Source organism: Folsomia candida, unplaced genomic scaffold (assembly GCF_002217175.1).
Source record: "Folsomia candida strain VU population unplaced genomic scaffold, ASM221717v1 Fcan01_Sc002, whole genome shotgun sequence".
In the NCBI taxonomy this organism is placed as follows: Eukaryota; Metazoa; Arthropoda; class Collembola; order Entomobryomorpha; family Isotomidae; genus Folsomia; species Folsomia candida.
The window spans coordinates 15,303,515-15,325,724 of NW_019091194.1; the positions used below are offsets into that span (position 1 = coordinate 15,303,515).

Below are 22,210 nucleotides of genomic sequence, written 5' to 3' on the forward strand. Positions count from 1 at the left end.
GAGAGAGAGAGTCCCATAGTGGTAGCTGCTGCTGCTGCTGCTGCTCTACTCTCTCCAGTCGTTTTTTGACTCCAGCCAGACGCGAGCCAACTTTCGCCACGTTTAGTGTAATTCATTCATAAAACATTTTCTTAATTCGGTGCTTTAGGTCGTAAGCAGTGTACATAATTGTATATACTACAGTAATTATAGGTACCGCATATACATTACTTTAGGGATAATAGAAGTACATACGTCTCCTTAAGAATTAAAGTAAAATATTTCTTTCTGGCAGCACAGCCCGCTTGTGTAACTCTTATTACGTAAAAATTATCCTTCATGTGCGATGAGCCCTTTAATTTTACTGGCTCCGTCTCATAGTTTCTCCACAACGAAACAAGTCAAGTCTGGTCATGAAACTGCTCTTCTTCAACACGAAAGATAAGCAGAGGTGACTGCAGCAAGGGCAGAAATGGTGACATAAAGCTCTTGTGAAGGTAGTAAATTCTGAACTTGGTAGAATTTTTATTTCAGCCAGTACGACAATATGTACATATCTATCAATACGTATGTAAATAAATGAATAAATTCGCTCATGTAGAGTAACCAAAAGGGTCTAAGATTTACCAGAAGGCACTATTTCTTAGAGTAAGGGCGTAAAAATTAGTGCGTTAGGCAACGAGTTGTACTCGGCCAGTTCTGGCGACTGTGTTTCTCCATCGTCGTCAGCAAGTAAACGTCATTTTGAAGATCAACAGTATTGTACTAATAGCAAAATTCCTGGAGAGGAGTCGTTGAATCCACAAGCATTTCGTTGGACCAAGGCGGAGGATAGTTCCTTAAAAAACATGGTTGAAGTAGATGTCACAGAACCGGAAGACATAATCAATGGTGAGCCAGAAAATTTATTCATCTATTCGTCATTTGACATTGACAGCTTATAATGTGGCAAATAAATAGCTAAACTACAATAAATAAATATGTTGTTACATAATACAAATCTAATGCACAATGCACAAATTTTGTAAGATTCGTTGGTTTTCCATGGTTATCAAGTCGTCGTAGGTAGCAGTGTCTTGTGTCCGTGTTAGGTCGTCTTGGTTTAGTTAACTAACAACACTTGGGAATGTCAAGTTGTCTCACTGGTAGCGAACTACTTGTCGATTGGCATATGTATGTACATAAGATTACATAATCGTATTACTGGAATACATGTATTTGTACATTGTCCATCAAGATAGCACTACATTTATTCATCCATCCGGTCAGAGTCGTAATACTTAAATAACCATTTAATAGAAAAAGCAAATGAAAGATAACATACATCGTCAGTCGTGGCTAAATTCTCGAAATATCTCATTTGAGGCAGAAATACAAGGTTGAGCAAGAAATCAAGTCATGTATTGAGAGCAAATGTACGGCTTCTATTCATTCACAGACATTTCACCTGAGTAGTCAGTGTGTGTGTGTAAGTAGGTTCCAGTCAGTTGCATAAATATGTACTCGTTGTGACAGTACGACGGTCTGCAAGTTCAATTGCTGGAGGGAATGAGTCTGGGATTTTTGCGGAGAACAATGGCAGTCACTTGTTCTGGTGAAACTAATTGGCTTAAACTATGTTTCCCTTTCTCCAACTGTCTACAGGTTGGATAAGCCCTTTCACAATTTTCCCCATTTCGCCCATCCAAACTCGCTTGCAACAAATATTTGTCGGCTGCCGGGGATTGGTTAACTTCCTTCAACATTTTGACTATGGCTTTGCTGAAATGATTCAGATATTGGGTCAAAGGCGACGAATTGTGAGGTGGTGAGAGGAAGCCGGAATAAAGTATTCTCTCGCGATAAGGAAATTGAGGATGGAGATTGAAATTGGTGGTGACAAATGGAATTTCAATTTCATTTCTCTTTTCAGTAGAAAAAGGAATGCATTGAGATTCGTTTGTTCCAAAAGTTTGATCTCACCTCAGCATTGACCCAACAGTTCGTCCTTGGATGCCAAACTCGTTTACGAGAATTTGATTAGTTGTACAAACTTCTTGGTGGGAACAGTTGACGGGGATTTTTCCATTCTGAACATGTCCAATGACATTCTGTAAATGCAAAGTTTGATTTTTTAGCTCTCGGTGCATACATATACATATATTCACAAGAAATTAGTGAAATATCTTTAAAAAATATATCATCTCACCAGTGATGGCAGGACCCTTTGACAAATTTCCTCAACTTTATTTTCACTATCGAGCTGTAATTCTGTGAATGGGTCTACCTCACGTCTTCTTCGTCCGGCTGGTGCTGCTGTCGTGGTCGTCGTTATCAGTAGCAAAACATTCTATCAAAGAGAATTAATGGGAAATGTGTTTGATAATCGTACATATCTGCGGGCTTGTTGGACTAACCGACAGCAAAGATAGCAGTCCCAGCAAGCCGAGTAAACCAAGAGATGAGTTGTCAACTTTCGAAACGCTTTCATGATACCTTAACAGTTCTAGAATTGCATCCAACTTTTTTCACCTTGCCAATGTACCAAACAATATACTTACGTCCCACCCCACCCCCAACCTGTTCCCCACCCTCCACCGCCACCACCGCTGTGACCTCCATGCCCATGCCCACCTCCGCTGTGACCGTGCCCGCCTCCGTGCCCAGTGGCCGCATAATCGCTGTCTGCTAGGTTTTTTTGTATATTTTTTGTCTGATATCTCATGAATAATTTTTTATCGGAATAATTCATACCTGGGAATCCGACTTGGGACGCTGACACCGCAGCCATCATTGGATATGACGAGGAAACCGATCTGGCACTGAATTGCTTCCCGGGCCGTTCATAATAGTCATCATAATACGGTTCTGTTACACATTTAGGAGAGAATAGAAATTGACTGGTTTGGACGGAGAAGGTTGACATGATTAGATTTTCTTGCCTGAAACGGGGTAATATCCATTGACAGATGAAGTATAAAGGGATGGCAGTTTTGGAATTTTGTTCAAGTAACCCTTGGAATTGGATCCAGAATATCTCGTCGTTGGTGGTCCTGTTGGCGTCTCGGGGTCGTCAGTTCTGTCCTTACCCAGTGACGCTGATTGTCCTTGTTTATTAGCTGCTCCAGAGTGATTATATGCAGGCTGAGCAGCACTCGTCAACCTGCAGGTGACACCGAGAAACACCACCAGAAAGACCGGCATCACTGAGTGACGATGCTTTCTCCAGATTCCATTAATTCTATATATTTTCAAGAAACTCGTCATTTTATGGTAGGAATTAAGATACTGCGTCAGTTGGAATTCACCGCACTCTTGGCGATGCTTTTTGAATAAAGTTAATCCACGAGGCTGCGTCTACTATTTATAAGTTTGGATATGAGAAATTTGGTAATGCAGCATGGCCTTGTAGAAGTGGCATACATGGAATTGAGATCAGTGCTTTGTGCCCCAGTTTTACTTAAAATTCTACTGATGCAAGATGCACAAGTTTAGAAATTGCAAATTGAGCGATAACAGCACGTTAATATTTAAATACGAGGAAGATGTTGTTTATACAGTGCATGTTTTCATGTTATCCATTATGCGGATATTCGACGGTAGGAATTCGATACGCCAATGAACCGGAAAGTATGATACACTTGGTGTAATAAAAGGATCACACGTTCGACGTATTAAAAACTTTGACAGGATCCGATCTGACACTGACTCATTGTTGCTCATGAAGATGAAGAACAATATGTAAATGAGTGTGTGAGGCACTACTGGCAAATTGTGAATAGTCACTGCTCCATGTGAACCCGCATGTGGAGCATTAAATTTGTACATGGTTTACTAAATAAAGTAATATCAAGACTGTCTCATATTTAGAATAACCTTATAATGTGCAGTGTTTATCACCAAATGTTAAGCTATGTAACACTGACTAGGGTTTTCCTAGAAGACCAGACAATCATTTTGGCACACCTTTGACGGTTGACAACTGAGTATTTTACGAATCGAGCTTGTAAATTCATGTCCCGATCCGTTATAAATTTGATGTGCTTTACGGTTGCCCGACTATGACCAATTTGAGAGTAGAAAAATAATTTACTCATCAGCGTTGAGGATGCAACCCAATCACTGGATCCAGACTAATTGAAATGACATTCTTACTGCAACCGCATTTTATGCTGATTGATATTCAGACAAAAATTGTTGTATTCATAATTAGGAAATGCGTACACTCATACACGAATTAATAAATATATTTATATATATTAGCCATTTTCCAATTTTGTCCATACATATATTTTTATGAAAGAGGCTAATTTAAGTCCCTACAGCCATACTTTAATCATTTACCGTGCATACAAATTTTTCTCATGCTCATGCTGACCGAAACTTGTTGCACTTTTTTGTGTGGTCTAAATACAAATGTAAATCCGTTTTGTGTTCCGGTTCCACAGTTCTAGAATATGTACGTAAATATGTACGTGCAAATATGTGTATTAATTTATGACAAATATTTTTAGATTGTAGGACGTATGAAAATATCGCATATAATAAAACCCATTTCATAAAAATATAGATCATCAAGATTATTCCACTCTGGTGGAACAGCAACCAAGAATGCATGCAACGCGAAGGAAGGCAACATAGGTTATACATACGTGTGCATATTAGGCAGTTTGCAAGACTACGTTTTTAAAATTTCCGTAGCTTTTCCGTAAGTCTTTATATTTCTTGATTTTAGTTAAAACTTACGGAGGTAATATGAAAAATGTTCAGAGGACATCTCAGAATAATTTTAGGATGGATTCCGTAAGTTTTGACAAAAATTAAGATAGAAGAAGAGTTACGGAAAAATTACGGAAATTTCAAAAACGTAGTCTTGCAAACTGCCTATTATTGATATTTCTCGTAATGTCGCCAATCAGTGGTGCAACGTTACGTGACGTTACGTGACCCACTGGCACCGTCGTCGTAGTATCGTTGGCCTGCTTTTCACTTGTCAACCGGTCAGGGCAAATTCGGTGCATGTTTCGGAACGCCTGATTAGAATTTACTTTTATTGCAAGTGGTTCAAAAGAATCACGTACGTTGAAGTGTCGAAAGTCATTTTCATTCCATGGTATGAAGTTGTGAATCGAAATGTCTGGTCTCATATATAGCTCGCATTTTGAATTGTTTGGTATCTTCTTTCCCTCTGCCAACGACGTTACGAACTAATCCAATCTATCAGTACGTAGTCTTCGCTGCATATCTAAATACGCATGTAGTCTGGTCTGCACTAAAACAGGGCTGACTATGGATTTGGTCTTTGGAATAATCTCGTCCTGCACTTCGTCGGCATACGTATGACGCGAAGGCAGATTGTGGCCGACTTTCTTACCATATGGCAAAGGAGTGAACATGGTCGGCCAATCAGGATTATATTTTATGGTTCTGGGAAATAAACTGTATCCTTACTTTTTGACATGGTCGGGTCTTACACGTAATGTCCGTAACAAAGTGAGAGCAATATGAGAGAAAGTCGCAGGTGTTCAAAATTTTGTAGAGTGAAACACTTTAACATGTTATAAAACTAATCTTACATTTCCGGCTAGTTTTCGTAAAGCTCAAAGTGCTGTTCAATCTCTTGAACTCTTGTTTTTTGCTTAGAGTTAGATAGATAAGGATATTTCTGCGGATCAATTAATGTATGGATTGCATCTCCACTTTCACTCACTCGAATGGTTGGTAATTCAGTTTGTACAAAAAACGGGATTGATCTTTTATGCCACTCAAATCCTATCGTGTTGAACGACATGACACACGGACAGCCGGTGACATAAATAGGGGGACAAAAGTCAACACAGAAAGTCATATAGGCAACAACACATCCCATATGCCGACAATATATACTTTATTCAGGCGGATATTTTGTTTACATATTTACATATACATATATATCACATCTAAATGTACACATTCGTATGGTTAGGTTCGTGTCATGACAAAAAGCTTTGGGTTTTTGGTGCAATTAAAATGTTGGTCTATAAATTCTTCAATTTTCTCCAAAGCATGGCTGGATAAATGTCAGCATCAAGTATTGTTCTCAATTCTATTTTGTACATGTACTCAGCACGACCTATTGTGAGATATGGTGTGACTATTTGTTCATCTGGTCCTTGGACTCGTTTCTATTCATCTCCGCAGTGATCTGTTTAATTAGGTTTCTGTGCCTTCTCCTGTATTCAAATTCTCTTCTGCCCTTCAAACGCAGCACTTTGCTCTGTCGATAACTTTCTTTACGGGTAATCGGCTGGCTGTATCGTCACGACCTTAAAGGTATAATAGAGATTTATACATGTATGTACCTTGCTTTCACCGTAAAACCATCCACGTAATTTTAGCAGTTTCAGCATTCTCAATTTTAGGCAGGAGTTTGCGCGATATCGAACAAAATGCAGTTAAATTGTACACTTTATACAAATTTTGTTAACGAGTATCTCAACAATAAAACGTTGCTTTATGGATGTACACTTAAGTATCGTTCTATAAAAACAGGTACATAAACAAAAATCTCATTAGATTGCCCATCCATGCATAAATTCTGAGATGTGCACATGTACATACTTACATTTGACGTAATGCCATTTAAAGTTGTTAAAAGAACAGGATGTTAATTAGCATAAAATAACAGAAAATCAGAAATTATACAATGAAAACCGAGCTGATAATATTTTTCGTCTCATAATCCCCTTCATATTCCCCTCTCGAGCACTTCTCAATACCATGAATGCACAATCTGAGTAATATCAATAGCTACTTCAAATTCTCATATTGACAGTTCTATTACATGTACTTACGTTGCATATATTCACATAGGCTTAGAATATAGATTTAGTCTGTGTAAATGCCTTAACAAGGCGACAATTACATGATAAATACGTAAATCATATTGAGTCCCAAACATTAATTTTCAACTTGTTATCGCCATTTAAATAGTTTGATTTAGCAACACAAAACGTGTTTAACGCAAAAATAACGTAGTAATATTATTTGGCGAGATTTAATTTGAGAGGATTTTGAGGAGAAAAGAAATCAATCTTTATAGATCCTAAAAACCTTTATAGTTTTCGGGAGAAAGTTCTCAGGGTAAGCACAAACGTCTCTGGTGCAATGATGACCCGTGTCATGTGATGTAAACAAGGTTATACTTTCTCCGTCTTTTCTTCCACTCATGTATTTATCCCCTTGCCATTTTGCCACATGAGGTTTAGAAAACGTATCGCATTTGTATCGTGGATCGAAGCAAAACAAAAAAAAGGGCGACACGAGCAATGAATTCTTCATGTGTTTTTGTGGTTAGTTATGTTTCTGCTCGTGCATGTTGGTTCTTGCAATATTTCAGAGTTTTCCATTCTGCGACAATATGGTGTCATATTAATTCGATTTGGCAATAACAAAGAATTCCCAGTTCAGTTACGTAGAATGGAAAGGAAACCAAATAAACCAAACAATATCCCGAAACAATTTTGATTACATATTTGCCGAGGTTGTTCGGTCGCCAAATTCGGTAAAGCATGGATATATTTGTAAGTGAATACAGCCATGACCGCGATGCTACAATATAATATACATGCAAGTGAGCATGAATTAATTACAATTTACCCATGACTTGCGACAATATCCTTTCTCGATGTAAGTATCGCAATATGGAAAAGTATTGTCACGATTGCTGAGGAGTTGGCCACCAATTTATTTATTAATTCGTGTTGACTGCAGTCAAACAATTCCAACCAGCTTTCAAATTCAGTATAATACAAAATAACCGTATGCATAGTCAAATGTATATATTACAAATATTACAAATGCGTAGTTTTAAGTTACATTTGAAGCAAAATAATGACATTTGTTTGTTCTTTAACAATTTCATTATGTAAATATGAATTTAAAACATTCCGACTCTACAGTTTTTATTACGATACACATTTTGTGAGCGTTTGATCGTGGGAATAATTGGCTACTTTTCAAACTAATGGTGCACTTTTCTTGATGCAGGCGAAACCTGGTTGGAGTCTATGTGTAATAAATCGCTATATACGCCGTAGCTACATACATAAAAGTATGCACCTATGGAATAATGGGATGTTATGGAATGGCAAAGAGTTGTCAGAACAGGAAATAGGTTTCAACCAAAGAACTAATCCTGCATAAGTACTTTTGTAGGCGCCTTTGTTTTATGAACACTTCTGAAGGCAAATGCACCACCGACAAATCAATATCAATGTGTAAATAAGTAATCGATATTGATCACCACCATTCCTCCTCCATTGTATTACTTTGTTGCGACAAACAAATGTAAGCAAAGTTAACCTTTCCTACACCCTTCAAATTTTCTGTGTCCCAAAGTCGAACGGTGTGTCGTATCGTATCTGCAAATTACCCCAACTCTTAAAATCTCCATAAAGGTTGACACAACATGAGTAATCTTCAAAGGCAGGCGTAATAACATTGAAGAAATATACACGAAAGTATGCACTTTCTCCCGAATCTAGGATCCAAAGTTATTATTCTACCTGCCTCACTAATAAATTAACCAAATAGCTGCTCAATTCGGACAACTTTCGTAACTTTCTCATAAGTAATTTCTGGATTGATTCGTGTGGGTCGCATCGATATAATTTCCAGTCTTCTCTTGTTTTGAGGATTTTGGCAATACGCAGGGCCAGGGTTGCTCTCTTTGTGGCAAGGAAAGCAGTTCTGCAATAATTTTTTATATTTGCATCAAAGTCAGATAAACTTAATAAACGTTCATTCACTTACGCTAAACGCCATTTATCAAAGACTTTCGTTCTTCTTCGAAGCCAGTCATTCTTGATTTGAGCTAAAACACTATTTTCAGACGAGGAATTGTTGATCTGCAACGATTCACTTACCGGAACTGAGAGTGGCTTCGGGTGTTGAGGAAAAATGCCACTAATGATTCTCTCAATGCAATGATCACTTTCTAAAATTTCGACAAGTATACTCTTGATAAAATTTGAAAGTATTATAAGAAACAGTAATCTGCTAACAATTTCTAAATTATTCATCGCACCCGCTGTGCTTTCACCTGTCTGCGGCGATAGTAAAATAAAAACTGAGATATGTTATGGCTTGACCATTTATGCATTACGACAACCCACATACATGCAATTACTTTTATATTGCTTAAAGTTTAGAAGAGAGAGAGAGAGAGAAGCAAATATTGATTCGCGTAGTCCAAGGCTTGTTAAAGAAATTTCACCCCACAACCTTGGCAAGGTGGACGATGGAGAAAATAGCATTGATCGGGTTCTTAGAGTTGCTGAGTTGAGGCAATGACAATGTGGATAGAAATCGATTATAAATATTTAATGTGTAAATCGATAAAAGATAATGGCCAGCTCGTCCTTTTTACTGCATAAATGTTTTTGAATTTATACCGTGTAGAATTGAAATAATGTCCAATTATTAGGTGCATTGTGAACACCGAACTGGCGGTTTCAAAACCCCATGTTTGTATTTTAAATTTCTACTCAATAGTATGTAATGACAATTAAGTGAACGTGCAATAATGTGGGCAGGTATGGACGAACCTTGTTCTATGAGGATGGAGCTGCCCAAATGAGATTATAATAACAACAGCGTTAGCATTACTACATAACTTATCCAATGCATCCTATAATACGGAACATCTTGTATGGTTTATGTCAAAATTAAATCAAAATGTGTAGTAATATCACAAACAACACATGAAAATTGTTGCTTATTTCATGACATGAAATTGGTTTGAAACATGTAGAATACAAAACTAGCTTACAAGAGTTAAATTATTTAAAGCAGAGTTGAAAAAGGGACCGTGCATCAGTGTGATCGATTTTATAGCATGCCACATTTCACCACTGGCCACTAATAAAGGATTTGAGGGAATTGGAAGACATTTCTTTTATACTTATCCAAAAGTTAATGGAATCCGATATTTTTTATTTTTCAGTTCCAGTTGAAGCCACAGCATTTCTTGCAGCAGTTTCAGCTCTTGCGGTGTTACTCTTTGTCATATTTGTGTACGTAAATAAGAAGTGGAGAATCCTGAACGTCGGACTCAACGCGAGCAAACCAACCGGACGCGGTACTCAGATCCCTGTAAAGCAGCATGACAATTCAACGAAAAGACTTTCACCCTTCAGACCTCATTTGGGTAATTCATTTTATTGCATTATAAGACTTATTTTTATACTCTACGAATGATATATTTTTGATATTTCATTCATTACTGATGACCACAAAACAGTAAACTTAAACCGCTCAATTTTTTATGATGCAGGTGACTCCTACATCCTCACACCCGAGTCGAGTTCAGACAGCGAAGAAGATGTTCTTCGACGGTTAAGAAGCCAAATGAGTTTGCAGCAACACCACGAAACGACTCTGCAGGATCATCGGGTTTCCATGAGTCGAGGGTCGCCTTTGCTCACCACCGCAGTCCGCAGTTTTTCCTTAGACCAAGCTTCCAGCCACCACCACCATCCTCATCACCACCACCCCCACCTCATGCAGCACCGTAGCTTCGACCTGACCTACCATCCCCTTCACCAAAGCACTCCCAACTACTCATCCAATACCGCAGTGCCCTCATCCGCTGGCCACAACCTTTTCCATGGGGCTGGCTCTTCCGCATACACGTCCGTGAGGCCCTTGAGGATCGCAGGGGGTCGAGACATGGATAACGTTGCTTCGTCGAGCTGTACAAGTAACAGTTCCAGGCGGAGATCAAAAGGTAATAACTCACTCGTTTTATGTACATCTATCAATCCATAATCCATCCAGCCATACATCATACATGACCTCAATTCCACCAAACAGAACGATTACGACTGATTGGACATTCATCTGTACTGCTGGTATTCACGCTATCTCTGACAACGCCCAGAAAAGTGGCTGAGTGTGATAATGATATAGAGACTCCTGATATCCGTTCTCTTAAGTAATATGCACTGTGTGCTGCACGTTTATTCTGTTAACTCTCCTAGATCGTTTCATCAACTACTTGTGCTGACCTCCTCCTTGTGTATAACAAAGTATATCGAATGCATTGATTACTTATTTGATTTTGATGAATGCCAAATAGTGACGAATCTAGTGTCCCTTATGAAAAATTTTATTAATTCGAACCTGTAGTTTACATTTTGTTCCCATTCTATTTGAACACTTCTTTTAATATTCTGCACTATTTCGCACATTTCTGGTTTCAACTTCTATGTTTTAGCATTACCCAATCACTAGTCTAAGAAATGAGGGACTCGAAAAGTCTATAAAATAAGACGGCGTTCCGTAGAAAATTTCACTGCAAATATTGCTCCATAAATCGTCTCGGAAAGCAATTTTCAAAACCAGTAATGCGAAAAAAACTGCAAAATGAAATCATATTTCACATGTGTACTGGAAATTCAGAATTGCATGAAACCAATTTCCCAGTAATCGGTTGATGTGATACAGTACAGAGTAGGAAGTGAAAGTGCGGAGAGGTAGAAAATATTAGAAAAAAGCAGCAGCTCACGGCCACGACGTCATTCCTCGTTCGTATTCCGCACATATGTACACCTCCATCGCCTTTGTGTGCTGGATGAAAGAACCATATGCTCCTAATACATAGTCACCCGTGATGGACGAACAATGCCGGCGAGGTTATGAGATGAAACAAGGCAAAAAGTTTGTAACGTTTGAAAATTTATGAAGGATGATAATACTTGGCTGCCTTCGCTTTGTTCCAATGGAGCCAACAGACTATACATATCCAGCCAGACCTTTTAACTTTGGGCTGCACAAAAATGCTTTCAGAAATTAAAGATGAAACCACTTTGTACTGGGCATATATGCAGATTACATATACCGACACAGTGCAGTGTAGTCCATGTGTATGTATATACTTATATACGCTTGTACTTAATATAATTATGCAAAAGAGAAAACACTGTGCTCACTGCTCAACTTTAAACTCCATTAGAATTTCAGAGTAAAAAAAAGCTGACACAGAAATAGTGAGTGAGACTGGCTTCTTTCTGAAAGTCGTTGTATCACAGCGTAAAGCTGAGGAGAAAGCACGTCCAATATGACGATCAATACAATGTGCACCAGTCTTTTACATTTTCACACTAAATTCAAGAACTCTCCTCCCAAAGGCTCAGAAATACGTGAGAATTAACACCATTCGAAAAACCGAATTTGTCATATGCTACTTGCGTACTTACATACGTAAATAAAGATTGTTCGTGTTTTCCCCTGAAAGAAAAAGAGTTAAAGTAGCGTATCAACAATGATCCAGATCTAGACAGCATTTATTTGACTTATCACTTTAGCGAACGATAACGACAAGGAATAACCGACAAACTTTTCTTTCTCTGTAAAGTATTTTTATTTCACTCTTCCACCACGGCTTATTTAGGATGAATTAATTAATTAATTACTTATATTTAACTAAATTATTTTCTCATTTCCTCTTCAATCTCTGATGATAAATGCAATCTTTATTTTGCTGTGACAAATTTTATAATATAACAAAAAGTCATGCGCAAGATGATTACCAGTTTAATTTAGCGAAAGGGTTTATATACGCATGGAATTAAGACAATTTCCACTTGGATCGTGACTCATAAATATTTCTGCTGGTGTAAAAATTGATAGATAAAATAGCATTTATGTAAATATTTTCACGTTTCACGGATGCACCCATTTATACATGGCTCAAGTGTTTACATATCATGTTGAGTATACTTGTAATGTATAAATACTTATTAATACACGCACTAGTAAGTAGTGTACTTTCTCCTCTTCTTTTCATCCTCACCTGGCTGATAATGAAAATGAAGGTGAAAAGCAAACACAATGAAGCAGTAAAAGTGCTTGGCGGAGGAGAAAGCCTTACGTAGCACGATTCCTCCCCTGCGATCGAAACTTCCCCTTTGTCCTTCCCCCGTGCATGTCGTAGAATGACGATCCAGAGGAAAGTGGTCTATATACGTAAGTAGAGCTGCGAACGGAAGCCAGCCGAATCCTGCAGATGTTGCTGCACAAAATCATCCTGGAATCAGATCTCGATCTCACACCGCATCATTTCAGTCGGCAGTGTTAACTCGGCGTAGAGTCAGACAAAATTTATATATGGAACATGGAAGTAGGGTCCTCGGCCCATTCAGATCTTTGCAGTATTCATCAATGAAGCATTCTGCTGTGAATATGCTCCATATACGAAAATGAAATCGAGTTAATATCCTCTTGCCCAATTAAAGATGTGGCAACTGGGTTTTTGATGTCATATTATATTTATATGTAAATATGTGTACTACTCTTTCAGCAAATGTAATGTAGTTGTGAGTTTTAATTTTCGTTGCAGACATTGAACCAGCATTATTCGTACATACATTGCAATCCTGGGTACTTTTTGCGAGTACTCATTACTGGAGATTAGTGACAGTCTGTGACTATTTCGATAGTTCGACTGGATGACGTAGCTCAATATTTGGTATATTGAGAAGTGGCCTAATTCTCAGCTGTACGCTGATTCAAATATTCCAACTCGACATAAACTACATGCGCACATAAATACTTTAGATAGTAGCTTTCCCATTCACCTAAAGTATACAGCACTTTTATGTCCTCGGAGATTCATGAAATTAACTTTCTTTTTAATCCATTTTCTAACATGGAAAAGAAAACCAAGGGCTGGAGAAAAGATTTTAGAGCAGGATAAATTAATTGCTCTATTCTATCCACTATGTTATACATAAGTACATATGTACATATGTAGATAAAGTATTTATATAGCAGTTGGAGACCCCCGGGACTTTGTAAATGATACTATGCAAAAATAACACTGGAAAATAATGTTGGAAACTTCTAGAAAAGTTATCCAACTACTTGTGGTTCTTCCGAGCGTAACACACGTATGCATGCAGTATGTGTACATATGCATATAAAAAATGTTTTCAACTTTTTTAATGAATTTAAATGTCGGGTTTCAATGTTCCGTCGAGTTTTGTACATCATATTATGGTCATATTGGGAGTGAAACACTGCGGCAAGACATACTTTAAGTTACCTGGCATACAGGATATCAAAAGTTCCTTAAATTCTGTAGGTTTCAATAATGCGGATTTTCGAGTAAGTGGTTCTTTAAAAATCAATATTTTATGCAACAACTTACCTTTCGCATCCTACACATAACAAGTACATGTATACCTAAAATACTTTAACCACTTTATCCCCGAACCTGTCCAATGTCAATCTGTCTAAGTAGTAACTTTCATTATTGGTCGATTCTCTTTGAACCCGTAAAATGTGTTAGTAGTAGATATGTAGCAGCATATGAAATTATAGCTTGCTGGTGGTTTTGATAAAAATAGTCTGCAAACACTGTGTAAAAGTTCTAGCCATAAGTCGAAAGAAACTTTATGTTTGCATGAAATGGCGGCTTATCTCAATAAATTACGAGTGTTGGTCTGGGAACATCAATTACAGCACAAAGACACGAAAGCGAATGACGTATGCGAAAATAATTAAAGCATGAAAAACATTATGAAAGAGCGTATGTTTGGCGTTAGAAAACCACCACCTTCGCTTAAGCATAACACCCACTGTGTCACATTTCCGTCCTCACAGCTGTGGTCAATAAAGCTACGTGTTTTACCAGTAAGACTCCAGCAATTTAATAAGGCCAGAAAAAATGGAAAGCTGTTTTCTCTTCTGACAACCAGACTGGTGAATCTTACACAAAATAAGGAAGGAGGGTAGCATGAAAAAATATTATTGATATTGATAACCTTCGTGCTCCATATTACGAGGAAATTTATGTAATTAGGAACGTATTCACTCTACTCTTTTATTATTAGTATTATTATATAAACGAGTCAGCAAGTAATTGCATCTACTCCATATTTTTCCTTCCCAAGGAGAAAGTCTTTAATGTTTTGGGTCATAGCAAAATAGAGACTGACGTCTTTCACCCCTAATTCTGATTTACTTTTGTGTTTTAGATGCAATGAGCCATTTAATTGTATGTATAACCAAGCCTGACAACCTTTATTTTCCTGTTTAATAGGACTAATGGCATCTTCATCGATGGGTGGTGTCCGTGGAGGCGGGGAGCGAGGGGATCTCATGTCATTGGCGGAGAAGGGCAAAGTGAACAGTTCCAGTGCGTCCTCGACCAGCTCGAATGGAAGCACCGAAGATGATCCCACCAGAGCACCGCATCATCAGCATCATCATCATCACCACCATGGAATGAGGGCACATCCCGTTCGCGTGGATCCTTCGAGACCGGTGTCAGTTTCCAGCAGTACTGCCACCACGCTTGTCGCAACCCCACAACCACACTCCTCGCACCAACAACCCCCACCGCCACCAATTCATCATACTCATCAACAGCAACAACATGCTCACTCTCAACACTCGGCCCCATGTTCTACCACTGGTTTTAGGCGAATGATGCCCCCAAGGACGAAATCTATCGACTCGGAATCTCCTCCCCCATCCCAGGGATGCTCAACATACGGCGACTCCATTGCTGATCAAGACGTAAGAAAATACACATGTCCAATTCGACCTCATTTTTGTGTTTTGCAGATTGACAGCATAATTATTTATAATAATGCGAGTGTAGGAGTTAAATTAATACATGCTGAATCAATTTAAATACAAATTCCATTTATTTAATTACGATTTCTTTAATTTAATCGAGGAGAAGTTGTTGTTTCCAAAAAAGCTGGCATAAATTCGACACAATATGACGTATGTCATCCAAGTTGAGAGAGAAAGGAATCCAAACAAGAACAGCCAAACATCGAAACCTCTCTTCTGATACCACGTCAAGTGACGTGACAAGGGTTTCAGTAATTCTAGTTCTTCCTTGGTATGTCTTAGGACAAACTCGGTCCACCATAATGCAGTGTCTACGGGATCCATGGGCACATCTTTGGATAATTTGGCGAGCTGAACAGACCGCTTTTTATAGCTGAAAAATTTTATGTAGCGGATCAAACTGGTAGCAATATTAGCAATGGTTAATTGAGATGTCTGTGAACGAAATGAACATTTACCTGTCGTCAGTGAGTAATCTCGAGATTGCTTCTGTCAATTTTTCTTGCGTGAGTCCAACAAAATCGAGTCCAATTGAAATGCCTAAATCCCTCATTCGATGGGCATTAAAATCCTGGTCTACCAATTGAAAACAAACAGAAAATTAGCATTCATGCATGGCTGAGCATAAGTAATCCAGGCATTGGATTTTTTTTCTATGTAAAATCACCTGCTAAAACTGGGAATGTTATTGTGGGGACTCCGTTACCCAATGCTTCTTGAAAACTTGGCCTACCAGCCTGCGTGAGAAATGCCTTAATTTTAGGATGTGCTGTAAGGAGAAATTATTTGGTTATAATTTTATTTTTAGTGGGTGGAATTGACATGTGAATCTAATTTCGAGCTTCTTCATTAATACGTAGTCAAAAATACTCAAACAATGTATCCGCATACCCAGCACATCTTGTTGATCCACCCATTCCACAAAAAGCAAGTTAGACGGGTATTCTTCAGGTATCTTTCCTCCTTCCCACTTCCAAATAAACCGATGTGGGAAACTTTTAATCGTTTTTAAAAATATTTCCCTCAGTTCGATAGGAAGGTTTGGTGCCTTTGCAACGGTTCCAAAACTAATATAGATGAACCCCTCGGTTTTATTTCCACCAATCTCGTCTTTGGCGTGGATAAAGTCTTCAATTTCCTAAAATCAATAGCATCATGATGTATGACTATACCCTCCGCCGTTATTTATTTCTTCAATTTTACGTTACTTTTTTTAGTGGTTTATGTTCTCCAGTCTTTTTTAAATGAATTCCTGGCACCTTTACGACGAAAGGAGGAAAAGACCTCGGATAATCCGAGAGATAATCACCATTAATAATCATCAAGCTGGTCAACTCTCGCATGTCATGCACGTCGGGGAGATTTGTTAGACCCAGTTCTTCGGAAAACAGGCTCTTGTATTTTTGATGAAATATCGGCTCGATGACTCGATACCACAAAGGAAGCATGGCACCCGCTACCCGGCTGAAAAATGTCAGCGGTGTTGGTTTCGACACATCATAATCTGGCAATGATTCGGTCTCTGCGTTGATTCCGAAGGACTCAAAATGTTTCGTTACGACAGGAATTGGTTGGTACAGTATGGTTTTCGCATCAAATTTGTGTGCCAGTCCATACGAGCAGTCCGCCATTGTGTCTGCTACGACAAGGTCTACTTGTGGATTGGATGCTATCCAAGCTTTAATTTCCTCACTTTTGTACATTTCGTGACAAGCAGAGTAGCAAAAATAATCGATGACCATAAACAGCGGTGGCACAAGTCCGTATGCTCTGTGGTTCACGTCAAAGTTTTGCTCGATAATTTTGTTCATGAACGCTTTGAGGTCTTGTGGCTGAATTTCTGTCACTTTGGGACTAGACAATTCAGAACTAGGACCATAAGGGCTGATGAAGGTGACATTGTGACCCTTTTCTGCCAATGACATTGCCAGCGGCCATTGGGAGACGCGGTGACTGTAACTAGCGCTATTGAACACAACATTAAAATATGCATTTAGTCCGCACTTGATAAATAATGACATACAGTTTGCATATAATTATGGATACCTACCATGTATGCAGAAATACAATATGTTCCCCCAAACAAAACTGGACAACGCTCAGAAATATGGATATACTTTTAAAATTTGGTATAAGCTTGTTCATTTTAAAGTTTATATGTGCTTGCTAAATGCGTACATCAATGCGTACAGACGAAACTAAACTGATTGAACAGCATAAAATTAGTTGAGCATTGGATTGGTGCAATCCTCGTGGACATGCTTGTCCTTGATATCGGACCCTCACTTATCACCACTGCCATGAAATCATTCACTTTGATGAAATATTTAGTTTGCATTGTCTTTAACAACTGAGAAATATAATGTGTATTTAAATGTATAGAAGACGCATTTTTTCGACCTTGGTTTTTTATATACTTATTTAATCCATCAACGACAAAAAATTCTCCAGAAGCAAGTTTTTACTAATAATAAGACCTGTCATGTCAATAAACAGGTTTTTGCATCACAATACAGAGCTAGGTTTTTGCGAATTACATCAACTCCATAGGAATATTTGTCTCTTGTCTTAATACTGACATGCCATATTTAATACATACATACATAAATATACGTTAATTTGAAATTCAAGGTTAAAACCCCTACTTGTCATGAATCACATGTAAACGTATTCCCTTGCGAAATGGCCCTTTTGAATAATTCACCGTTCAATTTCAGGACCACATTTTCGAGGTGGAGGAGATGTCTTTGGCGGAGGGGGAATTGGGGATGGTGGTGGACTCGGGTCGCGGAGGGACATCTTCCCCAGTCCAATGTGGCAGTTTAGAAGTTGCATTGGTAATTAATGCTCAAAGCATTTGTCATGTTTCAATTTATGTACTGGGAAATTTCTTGTAGGACTACGAAGCCGCCGCGAGGAAAATGACCGTGCATGTGATCCAAGGTTAGAAGTATACAGTGATAAAACAAAATTCGTCTTTTTGGTTCTGTAAAACGGTTGACGATGGCACAAAAGTTTGTCGTCCCGCAATTCACAATGATTTTTAGTAGTATTGAATGGACTGTTTTACATTGGTGACTTACTGACTCACAGGTTAAAAAATATTACAAATACATTATTATTTCTAGTTCGAGGAGTGCCTCCTAAAGACATGGGCGGAGCAAATAACACTCAAGTGAGTTGGGCGATATGCAAATTTTACATGACTTGGTCATTTAAATAATGAAATTTAGGACACTAATTATGCCGCAGCCAGCTAATCAATTCTTAATTGGTGTAGATTCGCCTGGTGCTGTTACCCGATAGGAAGCAGAAGCACAAGACAAAGGTTCGGCCAGGTGAACACCCATCTTTCATGGAGACCTTCGTGTTTAGCAAAGTTAATCCAGGTGAGTTGGCACACTAATAATATTGGCTTTTGTGCTACACATAAAACCATCAGTTTTGGTTAAGCGACATTTACCCAATTTTAATTGCTTGTCATGGCAGGCAGATTTTGTGGCTACTTTTGCAGTGCGACGGTGGGCGGGGTGCTCCTTCAATGTATATGCTTTAATTTAGGATGAATATATGCATATTCACATAGCAATTCCATTATTTCTGCATCCAATTTCACCAATTAAATGTTATTGATTAAGTTCGAAATTGTTTTCTGCACGAGTTCATAATTTACATACTTTGGCGGTTACGGTCACCTTCCAATAATGACCAATGCTCCCCAATTTATGTATTTTTGGAGTTGGTTAATATTAGCTAAACGACTCCGTGTATTACGTATGTTCTACCTAAATATACAAATTGGGAACCGTTTTTAACTAAATTCTGGGACAAATCGCTGCTGAGTATTATGGGATCTTTTTAGTAATCAATGGATAATTTATATTTCAGAGGACGTGAGTAGCCTGGGAATCCGTTTCCGACTTTATGGTTGTGAGCGTATGCGGAGGGAACGACTTCTTGGGGAGTGCATTTTAGGATTTGGCTCCTTACACTTGGAGATGGAAACAACAACATGGCTGAATTTCGAACCCCGTTATCATCTCTCGGTAAGCATAAAAATGCACACAGTTCAATACAAGCGTGCGAATTTACAACCTAAGATAAACATTGCAACAAGGAATTTAATTGTGTATAGATAGAACAGAGGAAAGTTTGGCACACACAAAATTTTCGGGCAGTAAGTCTCCTCAAAACATGAGTTTCCCATAAGAAGTTTGGTGTTTAATAATGAAATCATAGATCACCCTCAAGTGAGCGGTTTACTATTATAATAAATAGCAGAAATTCGAAACGTTTGTTTTTGCACGTGAAGTAGGTTGTTGTAAACAAAGAGTTATCCCTTCGAGGTATACAAGTAGGTACAAAAGTATGTACATGTGTATATAGTTATTCACATAGTTTGCTAGTTTTTGGTGCATTTGACATACATAAAGTGTAGTTGCCTTGATCTTCGTCATAGAATATATGTTCTAGTCTCAGGAGAAATCCAATCCTCTTATCATAATTAGTTTAATGGGCTAGTCAACTACAATATTTATTACAGTGGGACTCGAAATCAGAGACTGCAAGTTTAAGTAGAAGTGACAGCGCATCGTCCACGACCTCCATCCAAAGTGGAATCCCTGAGCTCTTAGTAGGTCTCGCGTATAATGGTAAGTTGACGCGTAGAAGTTCCTAACCTAACGCTTTAAATCTTGGCAATATTAAATTCACACGAACAAGTCATATCCCATTATGCTAAAATATTTCAAACAATGTTCAAACAATGTGTTCCATTATCCAGGTACGACGGGTCGACTAACGGTGGAGATCATTAAGGGAAGCCATTTTCGGTACGTACTTATTTAACGTTCATACTTTACTGCAAAAGTTTAATCATGCAATTAAATGGATAAGGAAATTAGCCAGGTTTCCAGTAAATTTTTCACTAAAAAACTTTCCCAAATTTCTCAAAGGTGTCATTATCCACCCACATGCATTTATTTTTCATCAGTAGCCATAAAATATATGAATCTCATTTTCAGTTGGTTATTAAATGGGAATTTGATTTAATGGATTCGTACAACAGATGGGAAGCATTTTCGTTTTATCGGGTAGTGAATTTCTATTTTAAAATGGACTTTGTATATAAAACCTCGGCATTAGCTTCGGACGGTCTGACCCTTAGACCTTTCCCTGAACTATTAATGTATTTTTGACAGTTTAAGCTAATTTTAGTCGATACATAGGCATTATAATTTTAGTCCAAGTAGTTCCAGGTTTCCAAATTTCATAAAAAAAATAATGTCATCCGTATGACGAATGTGACGCAAGGTCAAAATATTCAAAACACAACTATTCGTCGAAGTATGGGCTATTTCTATTTTAACAAAAAATAACAAGATACCGATTTCCGTTTCACTTAACGGGCTGAACTATTCATTGACATATTAAAAGCAAAATTCTAGAAAAGAGAGGCTTCCTCCTACTCTACCACACAATGTATCTGGCCCATTTCAGCTTTGAGAGATCTTTTCGCTTTCACTGAACTCGTTTTGACTGCATCGCAGTGCTCCGGAGTTTTCATGAGGTTCATGGTTTGGAGAGTTGAGTTCCTGCGGCAATGGAATTGAGAGCAACATCGTAGAAAAAAGAAGACAGATCGTCGACTCAAAGTCAAGTGCTTCACTTTCTTTATTCCTTTCTCCCGTCGAAGAGAGAGGCACTTTCGCCGGTGGTGGCGGATCTCTGCTGTCTGCAGAATAGTGATGCTGGTTATCTCTAAAAAACGAGACTACATGGTTGGCTACATTGACTACTCTTGTATGTATTGAGCAGTTAGTTTAACTTCTGCTCTCATCCATTCTTCGCTCTTTCGGTTTTTGCATTTCCTAACTTTCTCTTCTCTCGGAAAAGGGAGAGGAGAAAGCTGGCCCAATTTGTGGTGGCTGCAGACGAGGAGCATAAATTCAACCATTTACATTCCACTCAATTCAACACATTCCCATCTGTCTTTGCCCGTTCGACCAATTTCAAAAATTTCTTGGGTTTACGATTGATGTTCAATTTGTCCCATGGTGAGTGGGTCGTTATGGCCGACTGAATCACGCAGGATAGATGACGACGGGATCAGAGAGTTATTTTTCTGCTATGCCAAATAGCGTTTTATTTTATTAAGAAACCGAGTGCACGTACCAGGTCACTGACGGTTCACTGTTTGGCTGATGGATGACTTGTTTTATTTACAGACAACTTGCTGGGGGGAAAGCACCTGATTCCTACGTAAAGCTCGTTCTTGTCAGCTGCACTGGACAGGAAATGGGGAGGTCCAAGACGTCGTTGCGGAGAGCACAGTCAAATCCTTTGTTCAAGGAAACTTTCATGTTCCAGGTAAATACGTACATCAGTGTTTTAATATGTCATCAATCATAATTTTTCACTTTTCCAGAACCCACAATAGAATATATTATAGCTAAATACATTAGTAAAAAAACAATTATTCAAGCAATTATTGCAATTACATACAACTCGAATGGCTCGTGTTGTTGGTCCTGTATTTTTGGAACATTATGAACAAAGGCTGATTACTGATTGATACATATTTTTCTACGACTTTCCGATAATTGAAAGGTTACTCACACTGCTA

At 38.3% G+C, this 22,210-nt stretch overlaps 2 protein-coding genes and 1 long non-coding RNA gene across 4 annotated transcripts in view; 1 reads left to right on the forward strand and 2 right to left on the reverse strand.

Annotated features, from left to right (window-relative positions):
- LOC110843495 (synaptotagmin-C) overlaps window positions 1-22,210 on the forward strand; it is a 26,672-nt gene continuing 4,462 nt past the window's right edge. Inside the window, exons 1-13 of one of the 2 annotated variants that reach the window (XM_035847474.1) lie at window positions 1-870; window positions 9,944-10,147; window positions 10,274-10,726; window positions 15,044-15,522; window positions 18,303-18,422; window positions 18,483-18,528; window positions 18,714-18,760; window positions 18,866-18,974; window positions 19,474-19,631; window positions 19,721-19,762; window positions 20,129-20,237; window positions 20,369-20,417; window positions 21,813-21,954. In XM_035847474.1, the coding sequence (XP_035703367.1) occupies window positions 828-870; window positions 9,944-10,147; window positions 10,274-10,726; window positions 15,044-15,522; window positions 18,303-18,422; window positions 18,483-18,528; window positions 18,714-18,760; window positions 18,866-18,974; window positions 19,474-19,631; window positions 19,721-19,762; window positions 20,129-20,237; window positions 20,369-20,417; window positions 21,813-21,954 (2,001 nt within the window). In that variant the 5' untranslated portion in view covers window positions 1-827. The remainder of the gene's footprint in view (window positions 871-9,943; window positions 10,148-10,273; window positions 10,727-15,043; window positions 15,523-18,302; window positions 18,423-18,482; window positions 18,529-18,713; window positions 18,761-18,865; window positions 18,975-19,473; window positions 19,632-19,720; window positions 19,763-20,128; window positions 20,238-20,368; window positions 20,418-21,812; window positions 21,955-22,210) is intronic. The other variant, XM_022089462.2, reaches the window with a different exon arrangement.
- LOC118434310 lies at window positions 865-2,511 on the reverse strand. Its single transcript, XR_004833926.1, has 4 exons — window positions 2,376-2,511; window positions 2,168-2,308; window positions 1,942-2,069; window positions 865-1,740 (listed from the first exon to the last, which is right to left on the reverse strand). It is a non-coding gene; the product is annotated as an uncharacterized LOC118434310 (long non-coding RNA).
- Window positions 15,631-18,137, reverse strand: LOC110843494 (UDP-glucuronosyltransferase 1A1). Its single transcript, XM_022089461.2, has 6 exons — window positions 17,636-18,137; window positions 16,794-17,550; window positions 16,477-16,723; window positions 16,253-16,354; window positions 16,044-16,161; window positions 15,631-15,958 (listed from the first exon to the last, which is right to left on the reverse strand). The coding sequence occupies exons 1-6, from the start codon at window positions 17,728-17,730 to the stop codon at window positions 15,661-15,663; spliced, it is 1,617 nt and encodes a 538-aa protein (XP_021945153.2). The 5' UTR covers window positions 17,731-18,137; the 3' UTR covers window positions 15,631-15,660.

What these genes read in the sequence shown, in the direction of transcription:
- LOC110843494 (XM_022089461.2), bottom strand. Translation starts at nt 17,730, where the DNA reads ATGAACAAGCTTATACCAAATTTTAAAAGTATATCCATATTTCTGAGC. An exon ending in AACATAAACCACTAAAAAAA is followed by an intron (nt 16,724 to 16,793) that starts GTAACGTAAAAT and finishes TATTGATTTTAG; the next exon opens with GAAATTGAAGACTTTATCCA. An exon ending in GGATCAACAAGATGTGCTGG is followed by an intron (nt 16,355 to 16,476) that starts GTATGCGGATAC and finishes TTCTCCTTACAG; the next exon opens with CACATCCTAAAATTAAGGCA.